The sequence below is a fragment of the Manis pentadactyla genome, chromosome 11, assembly GCF_030020395.1.
Source record: "Manis pentadactyla isolate mManPen7 chromosome 11, mManPen7.hap1, whole genome shotgun sequence".
NCBI lineage: Eukaryota > Metazoa > Chordata > Mammalia > Pholidota > Manidae > Manis > Manis pentadactyla.
The window spans coordinates 92,521,564-92,531,283 of NC_080029.1; the positions used below are offsets into that span (position 1 = coordinate 92,521,564).

At 40.5% G+C, this 9,720-nt stretch overlaps 1 protein-coding gene across 2 annotated transcripts; it reads left to right on the forward strand.

Annotated features, from left to right (window-relative positions):
• The first annotated feature begins 46 nt into the window (after positions 1–46).
• Positions 47–9,101, forward strand: CCNDBP1 (cyclin D1 binding protein 1). 2 transcript variants are annotated; one of them, XM_036923687.2, is made up of 11 exons: positions 47–251; positions 403–462; positions 752–831; positions 3,091–3,172; positions 3,945–4,041; positions 4,214–4,287; positions 4,834–4,910; positions 5,220–5,503; positions 7,039–7,099; positions 8,316–8,362; positions 8,621–9,101. In XM_036923687.2, the coding sequence occupies exons 1-11, from the start codon at positions 143–145 to the stop codon at positions 8,733–8,735; spliced, it is 1,086 nt and encodes a 361-aa protein (XP_036779582.2). In that variant the 5' UTR covers positions 47–142; the 3' UTR covers positions 8,736–9,101. The 2 variants fall into 2 exon arrangements, with proteins under 2 accessions (XP_036779582.2, XP_036779583.2); XM_036923688.2 differs by lacking the exon at positions 8,621–9,101 and having other exon boundaries at positions 8,280–8,359.
• The last annotated feature ends 619 nt before the right edge of the window (positions 9,102–9,720 follow it).

Below are 9,720 nucleotides of genomic sequence, written 5' to 3' on the forward strand. Positions count from 1 at the left end.
CATTTGGTCGGGCCAGGGGGAGGGGCGAAGCGGGCTGTTGCCGGAAACGAGCCGGACTGGGACGCCCGGAAGTGCGGCGGCCGCCGCCGCGGTGTCACTACGTCTTCCGTGCTCACCTGCGGCCTCCAGGCAGTCTCCCGAGATGGCGAGCGCAGCGGCGTCTGCAGCCGCAGTCGGCACCCTTGCAGCACCTGTGGAGCAGCTCCGGCACTTAGCGGTAGAACTGCGGCTGCTCCTGCCCGGAGTGCGGGGTGAGCTGACAGCGGGGGCGAGCGACGCCAGGGGCGGGCTGGGGAGGGACAAGGCTGGGCGGCGGCGGCGGAGGAGAGGAGGCTGGAGGTGGCTTCGCTGACCTCCGCTCCTCCTGGTGTCCCCGCCTGGCCCACACTCCACGCTTGCTAGTCGGCGAAGCCCGGGAGACCACCAAGGAATTTAATCGAGAGGCTTTTTGGAGAAGACTGAGTGAGTGCCTGTCCTGCTGGGGACTTCCATCTCTCCTTCCCCGCGTCGGGACCCCTTGCCCTCCCGCTTTCCCGCCGCCGCTTCCTCTCCTTGGTGATGCCCACCTTACCCATCCTCGGCACCTCAGAGGTTGAAATATAAAGCACTGATTTTTAGAGGTGCTTTTGAAATGTCTCAGCCGGTCAGGGTGGAGAGGGAACGCATTACCTTCAAATTCCGTGCCGCAGCTACAGCCTTATCTCTTTGGCACTAACGTCTCGGCTCCTGCCTCCTCCTCTGTCTTCCCCAGATGAGGCAGCTGTGACAGTGTCGGGGGAAGCCACGGCTCTGACCGAAGCCTTCTCTCGACTTCCATTGCCATCTCCACAGGTGGGCTTTACTGGAATCCTGCTGCCTCGTTTTCCTTAGGAACCTTCTCGTTTTCTTTCCACCTTTTACACTCAAGCCAGGGGATTTATCTGTCAAATAAGATTGCAGTTCTCACCTCACGATTGTCGTTAAAAGCAAGTTGCCAAGTGCAGTACCTGGCGTAGGGCAGGCAGGTCTTCTAAATACTGGTTCAGTCCGAAGTTCATCCTGGTTTTTTCCTTTCTGAATTTTGTTTAAAGAGCTTGCTGTTTGCTAGGTGTTCTCATGATCCCTATCTGACAGAGGAGTAAGTAGGCCCAAAGGCTCCGGTTAAGGTAAGTAAGCAATGGAGCTAGGATTTAAGTTAGGGTTTATCTGCTATCTAAGTTACACCTTTTCTGTTCTACATGATATCCTTTTTATATTGAATTATTTTTAGATTTAATTAGTAACGTGTATAAATGTAAAATACAGAAATATCAAAGTTGAATGCTAAAAAGTTTGTATTTCCCCTCCCCAGGTCCTTTTCTATTACTCCATATATTCTATGCATATACAAATAAGTGTGTATGTGCCTGCTTCTTCTTACACAAATGATAGGATACGCTAAGTACTTTTCTGGATCTTCCTTTTTAAAAAAATTAACAACATAGCTTGCAAATTGTTGCTTAGAAGCATATGTAAAGTTGCTCAATTTTTATTAATGGCTGCATGGTCTTCAGTTGAGTGAGTATAAACATAATTTATTTTACCAGTACTCTACATGGACATTTAAGCTGTTTTCAACTTGTAACTATTATAAACAATGCCTTGCTAAGTTGCCTAATACAGTCTTTGTGTGTGTATATCACTAAAAAAATTCCCAGAAACAGAATTGTTAAAATAAAGATTTAATGCGTTTTTTAATAACCTTTTATTATTAAAGTAATGAAAGTAAATATGTTGCCTGTGATCGAGTATGATTTATGCCTGGTTTTTCCAGAGCTAGATACACTTAATTTAGGAGTAGATTTATTTAAAAATGACATTCATTGCCTTATTTGACTTCCATAGTCGATAGTGTCATTCTCTTTTTCAGTTTATCTATCCAGATATTTTGAAATGAAAATATACTCGTTTTTGCTGTACCTACAACGACACTCCCTTTCCCTCCATACCTCAGAGATCTATGATGAGGAAATGAGATGAATTGTATGAGAGCACTTAAAAAGCCTTGTGGAAGAAAGTCAGTATTTACTTCAAAGGGAGTAGTAATAATACCTTATTTTTCCTTATTTGTTGACTCCTTCCTTTCAAATACACTTGGGACTTTCTGCTAAAATTCATAGCTAATAAGATACCCTGAGGAAGTAGCGAAGAACTGTTATTCTATACATGTTCAGGACAGTGGTTCCACTCAGAGATGGAAAGTTAGAATTTGGTTTCATTTGTATTATATATATTTGAATCACAATTGCTTTCCTAGGATCTCAGCACATTTGTCCTACTAATGAATGGCTTTTTTTGTTGTTGTTCCAGTCCATATGGAATATGGAATTTTTATAAAATTATTTGTTTGGCTGTTGAAGTAATGTCAAATTGCCATAAAAGTTTCTAAACACTTGCTCCCAATCACTGTACTTATTCATCCCAGACTGGTAACAGTTTATGGACTAGCACTAGACTGTGAGCTACATTTTGCTTAGCACTGACTTAGAATTTAGCAGGAAGTGAGGACAAGGAAGATAAGGAAAAGCCAGTAACTGGTCAGAAGGAAAACAGTCAATACTGAGAATTGTAGAGTCCATGCTAATTACCTTTAAGTACATGTGGTTCTGCTATAGAGACAGAGACAGAGAGATCAGCACCTGGTTAATGGTCTAAGATCAGGTTGGCAAGCTTTTTTGTAAAGGGCCAGATAGTAAATACGTTTAGGCTTTGCAGGCCGGCTGCTTAGATCTGCCCTTGTAGTGTGAACATAACTATGATAATGTGTAAATGAAAGAGTGTGGCTATGTCCCAGTAACACTTTATTTACAAACACTGGCAGTAGGCCTGATTTGGTGTGTAGAATATCAGGAATAAGTTTTTCCTGCTCTTCCTTAATGTTTTATTGAGCGGTCAGCTCAGTCTCTGTTGTGCAACTAACTCCTCTGGTGTGTGCCAAGAATAGCCTAACTCATAATAGACTTCAGAAAGTGTTCTGTAAAGATGTCTATTCTCTGCCACAGTAGTTGGGTTGACCATATTAATATAATCCATTTCTTTTTTTCTTTCTGAAATTGGTCCATCACCTCATAGGAAACCCAGATGTTCTGTGAACAGGTCCATGCTGCCATCAAGGCAATTATTGCAGCATACTATTCACTCCCCAAGGACCAGGGTAAGCCACCATGTACTCATAAATAATCTGTTTATAGAGTAGATCTTTGCTAATATGATAGCTCATGTCCTGAGACTTCTTACCTTTTCCTCAATTTGAGCATGTGATGTAACTTTCTCCCATATAGTTTAGTCAAGGATAACTTTCTAACATCAGTGATCTCCATAAATAAGCTTTATGCCAAGGTACAGATGCTGTGTTCCCATCTCTCCTGCCTTGCTTGACTCTTAAGGTTTTTGAATTGTCAGTGCTTCCCTCTCTAATCTATTATAATTGCCACAGATGCTGGCTGCATCTCAGCCCCATACTCATCCCCAGGTCATCCCTAGTCTACTCTACCCATATTACAGCACCCTCTGTTTCTGAGCTCCTTTACAGGTTAAGTGGCCTGTAGCCCTGCCATGTTTAATGCCTTGATTTTACTCATGCCAAAGTTATAAATGAGTGCATGTCTCATTGTTCTTCAGGGTTACTCACAAATGGTTTAAATTTCAAGTGTCTCATCCACAGTTGTCAAGGGTCCTCTGTCCTTAATGAATAAACACATGCTGTCATGCAAAGATTGTGTTACTGATCTCTTTTGGAGAATAGCACTCAGGAGGAACAAGGAAATGATACGGGGATATAAATAAGACCCAAGTTTTGTCTTGGCACTTCAGGTAAAGCACAAGTGCCCATTACCTCAAGTTCTCTAGGACTTAGACTCTCTGGAAAGCAGATGGTGTCTTCTGGAGAGAAGACCAGGCTGCTTAGTCTTTCGGTTCGACTCTAGGAATCACCCTGAGAAAGCTGGTGCGGAGTGCCACTCTGGACATCGTTGATGGCATGGCTCAGCTCGTAGAAGTGCTTTTCGTCACTCCAGCTCAGAGGTAGTGATGCCACAGTTGGGTTTCAGTTAATGGGGTTCCTTGCTTCAGGAAGGGAAAAAACTCATTTCAACAGCAGAGCTACTGATAGCTGAGAATAATGACCAGCAAGAGGGGGCTTTTCAGAAAAGAGAAACCTAGTTATTGATACATCCTTATTCATTCCTTTTCCCAGCCCCGAGAACAGCGACCTTATTTCCTGCAACAGTGTCTGGGTTGCATGCCAGCAGGTGCCTCGGATACCAAGAGGTGGGTGAAAGTGGGAAGTGGGCCACTGACCATGCTGGCCAATGCAGACAGACCTCGCATACCTAACTTCCAGTTTTGTAGCATGTATGTGGAATATATGCAATTTATAACCAACATCAAAAGATAAGTACTAATACTTTCTGTCAGTCTTTTTAGTTCTCACTTCTAAGTTTACACTGCCCTCTTGCTTGGCCCTGTCTCTTGTTGAACAAGTTTTGTTTGTTCTCCTGGTCCTGCCCCAGGAGCAGTATTACAGGAACACTGAAGCAGTTAGGATGTAGAGCCAGCTGGGCCAAAAGCAGTAGTAGTCCAAGAGGACTGTACAAGAAACATCATGTAACCATTTTAATAGTTCTTGTGGTGAATGGTAAAAGGCTTATTAGGTCCCTTTGGCTATGCAGAGAATGTATGTGAGAAGAATTTTACATTAAACCACATGCTTGGCTGTCCCTCTCACTGTCCTCAAAGGGGAGTGCTGTGGGCTGCTGTTTGCAGAATTGTTCGTTATCTCCTCTAATTTTAGTGCTTCCCATTTTTCACTCCCAGATAACAAAGCTGCAGCCCTTTCAATGCTGACAAAGAGTGTGGATTTTGTGAAGGATGCACATGAGGAAATGGAGCAGGTGAGGGGACCTCTGTCATTGGAAGGCAACTTGTGACTAATGGATGAGAAATGATTATAAAGAGGAGATATCCTGAGCATTGACCACACAGGTCCCATCCTCACTCCTGTCCTTCATCTCCCATTTCCTGTCCTGTACCAGTGTGTGATTTAATACCACTCCCCTCTGTTCCATTGCTGGACTGGGAGAGAGAGAACAGGGTATCAACTCTGTAGCCATTAGTGAGGTTTTGGGACAACTCAGACATGGTGCTGAAAGTATAATAGGCTCTTTGTTTTTGGCATTCATACATATCATGGTTCATCCTAGGCTGTGGAAGAATGTGACCCTTACTCCGGCCTCTTAAATGACACTGAGGAGGACAGCTCTGACAACCGTGGTGAGGAAGAGGATGAGGTGTTGGGGTGTCCAAACAATCGGGACTCGTATTGGTCAGAGGAAGATCAAGAGCTCATAGTCCCATGCCTTGCACTGGTGAGAGCATCCAGAGCCTGCCTGAAGAAAATCCGGATCTCAGTGGCAGAGAACGGGAAGAAGGAGCAGGTGGCCCAGCTAGACGACATTGTGGATATTTCTGATGAGATCAGCCCTAGGTAAGCATGATTCCTACTTGAAATATCTGAGCACCAGGATTTTGATCTCAGCTTCTGCTGTCAATGTTCTTCCTTGTTTTTTGATTTTGAAAATGTTCAAACCTACAAGGAAGTTGAAGTATTGCAGTGCACACCCATATATCCTACATCTAGATTCACCTGCTGTTCACATTTTTTTCTACATTGTGTGGGATTAATATATAGTAAAGAAAACACATCACAATCCTTGTTCTGTGAAGCTTACAGTCTCCAGATTCTTGATGACATGACTCTTCTGAAAAGGGGAAAAACAACCAGAATGCGAACGCACCCCAGTGTGTCTGGAATGCCAGACATACAATAGGTCTTACGACTTCCCTTGTGTTTTTCTACAATACGTAAATACTTCTCGCGAGCGTCACGTCTCAGTGGGCTGGAGACTGCATGAGAGCTAAACACAGATTCAAGAACTGAGAGTGTGGAATTCCTACTTGAACCCCTGCATGTATTCTATAGATGTTAAGATTTACTTGCTCAATAAATATGAGAAGTGCCTTCTCGGCATTACTCTCTTGAGTCCCCTGGCTGGTCCTTTTAGATCTTCAGCATTCCCTTGCATTCCCCCACATCTGCAGGTCAGAAGTAAGGAGGGACCGACAACATTGCTTACTTCTCTATAAGATAAATGAGCCATTTTTTTCCCTAAACGATGTGAGAGTAAGTTGCAAACATCAATGACATTTCACCCCTAAATACTTGAGTATGTATCCTTAGAACAGACATTCTTATTCTTAGCATTACATTCAGGAAATTTAACATTGGATAGAACAATATTACTTCACACTTAAATTTACCCACTTGTCTCTAATATGTCTTTCATACCTTTTTATCACCCTAAATTCAGGGTCCATCAGGGTGTTACATTGCATTTGGTTGTCATCTCTGTAGTCTCTCGCAACTAGAACAGTCCTCGTCCTTTTTAGTGTTTTTTAACATTGACATTTTTGAAGAATCCAGGTCAGTTGTCAGTGGTAGAATATCCAGCAGTCTGGATTCATGTGATTATTTTCTCATGATTATAGGTTATGTTCAGGTTAAACACTTTTTGGCAAGAACATGACATAATTGAGTGTTTTGTCCTTCTCATTGCATAATACTAGGGAGGCATGTAATGTTAGTTTTTCCCTCATTGCTAGTACTAAATTTCATCATTTGGCTGAGTGGTACCCACTTTAGGGTCATTTCATGGATGAACCATGCCTGTATCAGTTATTCAATTGATGGTTTCAGATCCTCACATTTTTAACTGAACTAATCATGTCTCATCCTACAGGCCAAGGGTGTGTTTTTCTCCCAGCCTTCTAGTGAAACAGTATATATGTGTTTAGTAAATACCAGTTGAATTGATTCTGGTTGCCCAATTTAAGCAACTGATAGGCATTTTTCTGGGACAGTCATTTTCTCACTAGTCACATCTTTAGTTGTATATTGGAAGCCACCTAGTTGAGCTTTACTCCTTGTTTTTGTTAATGGTTATTTTTGTTTTCTGCCCTTAGCGTGGATGATTTGGCTCTGAGCATATATCCACCTATGTGCCACCTGACTGTGCAAATCAATGTAAGTATTGTCTTTGAGGGAATTGCTGCAGACCTCAGTGGTAGGGTTTCATTAAATCACTAGTATTTCTTTTAAGCTATACCGAATATATCTATTATGCCCGGATGCAAGTAGAATAACAGTAGTGTCACAGTTCTTACATGTGTTTGTGCTTGATAAATACTTTGCCAAAGTTGAATTATAAAGCCATTAATTCTGGTAGTATGTCCTTCCATAACCACTTGGGTAATCATTTAGAAAAATCCAACAACCTTAGAAAATACTGCTTTGAAAAAAGAAAGTCTTAATTGCCACAGTGCTTTAGGGTCCTCCCAACCTGAAGTCATGTTTTAAGTACAGGCAGAAATAAGTGTTCCAGAAACATACTCTAGGATATGAACACACTGTGTTCTAATATAAGCACATTGTGTGAATTAACCACGGAGGGTCAAGTTCTTTATAAAAATCTAATTTTATTGAATTCTTTGAGTCATGGGTCTTGTGCTAGACAGTGTTCATTATCTTATTTTTAGAAACTCAAGTTATCTCTGATGTGATTGGAAAGAAGTAAAACTGACAAATGGCTATATATTTTACAATCAGATATATCAATCCTAAAAATATTTAATAAAGTAGATAGTCCAAATTAGATTCATCAAATGTACCTTCACAGTGTGAAACAACCTTTAGGGCAGTAACTTTTTATTTTTTGCATTTGTGTTTTAAAAATTGACTTCCTGAGAAATGAACATCTTCAGCAATAGGCCTTATCAATTACCCCAAATAAAAAATTTTTAATGTGTACTGTATATTGGTGGCACACATACATCCTCATGTTATCTTGTTATTGGTATTCTTAAAATTCTGTACTTAGATTTTTAAAAAAAGGAAACATTGCTTGTTTCTGCTCTGTATTCTGAGCTATCAGCACTTGGGACAAATTAGTTTCCATTCTACCTTCTGGTTTTTTTTTTATTTAAAAATATTTTAAATTAAAATCTTAGGTATTTTAAATAGAAAAACTTATAAAATGATATGGCAACAATATTAATAAGCTTTTCCTGCATGGAAAAAATCCATAATCCCACCACTGTAATCTAATCAGCATTTTTGTTTTTGCATATGTCCTTTGAGGTTCTTTTTTTATTATTTTTTATTACTTGAGTGTTTTAAAATATTTTGGCTCTCCTTTTTATAATAGAGCTCAGGATAGGTGACTTCTCTGTTTCTTTTCTAGTCTGCAAAACTTGTATCTGTTTTAAAGAAGGCACTTGAAATTACAAAGTGAGTATGAGGACTTCTCCCTAAATAGCTTTTTGAGAGTAAACCTATCCAGCCATTCTCAACTCCCAAACCCCTACTTAAAGGAGTGGAAGTGGGTGGGTGTGGTGTTTTCTTTCACCTTAGTTGCGGAGCAGCTGAGTTTCTGCAAAGAAACTAGCCTTTTCTTACTGTAGTTTCCTCTGTGCTCCCTGTGGAGGATAGGTTTCCCCTTGACAGTATAATGAACTGAACTTTCCATTTTTCCCCTTCCATTTGCAGAGCAAGTCATGTGACCCCGCAGCCAGAAGATAGTTGGATCCCTTTACTCATTAATGCTGTTGATCACTGCATGAATAGAATCAAGGAGCTCACTCAGAATGAACTTGAATTATGAGTTTTCAGGCTGATTTGTATTCTCCTCTCTTCTTTTCTTACTGTCACAGGCAGGCTCTGATGTCTGCTTTGAAAATGGGGCTACAATGTTTCTGAATCAAAAGGGAGTTGCTGTCTATATTTAGAAAGTGACACTGTTACCAAAGATTGTTGGCTAGGCTCTACTGGCAAAATAAACCCTTAAGAGTTTTATATATTTTAATGAGCTAGATAACAAAAGATGATTGCATGAATTTGCATTCCTGAATCACCTCTCAGAGATCCTGGGGAAGCTGCCTTATTCCCTGCTTGCAATAAAGTGTGTTATTTCATTGTTAAAGAAGGTGATGGTCTCAATAAAGTGCTGACCTGCTAGTGGTTAAATGACTACCCTTCCAAAGTTTTTTCTACCAGAAAAACAATGGGTTCAGACTAATACATTACTTTCATTTGGGTTTATAGGTATAAAAATCTGATTCTGATCAGAAATATATTTAAAACAAAAACACTTGACTTAAATTTATTTAGAGAAGATGCCTCCAAAGCCCCTCTTAATACTTCAGCATGTTATATAATATCATTATTCTTATCATTAGTCCTTCTGAATATTATTCAAGGTTACTTCATGCATCTACAATTATTTTTGGTATTGAGCCCATTTGTTAGGTTTGTTCATCTTAATGCACAGATTTGTTTTTCCTATATATGTGTCCCCAAGTGTAAATACAAAATTTTTATAGATCAAAAAAATTTTAATGTATAAGAGAGATTATATAATTTTAAGAGCCTCTTCAATTAATCCTTTTGCAAAACCGTCACCACGTGATTATATTTTTGCATCAGTTTGGAAGGTCACATATTGGAAAGCAAGGTAAGCCTGTAGTGGCATATATGCTGGTGACCTGACTTGGGTCTTATACATATACTGCAGGTCTCTACAATCTCCAGTGCCAGTTCTTTTCCTTGTATAGGTGTAATTTACCACATCTACCCTTCTGATGTCCCCA

Excerpts from the sequence above, each read along its gene's own strand:
- CCNDBP1 (XM_036923687.2), top strand. The coding sequence starts at position 143 with ATGGCGAGCGCAGCGGCGTCTGCAGCCGCAGTCGGCACCCTTGCAGCA. Across the intron at positions 832-3,090 it reads TTCCATTGCCATCTCCACAG|GAAACCCAGATGTTCTGTGA; the intron begins GTGGGCTTTACT and ends ATCACCTCATAG. Across the intron at positions 4,288-4,833 it reads GGTGCCTCGGATACCAAGAG|ATAACAAAGCTGCAGCCCTT; the intron begins GTGGGTGAAAGT and ends TTTCACTCCCAG.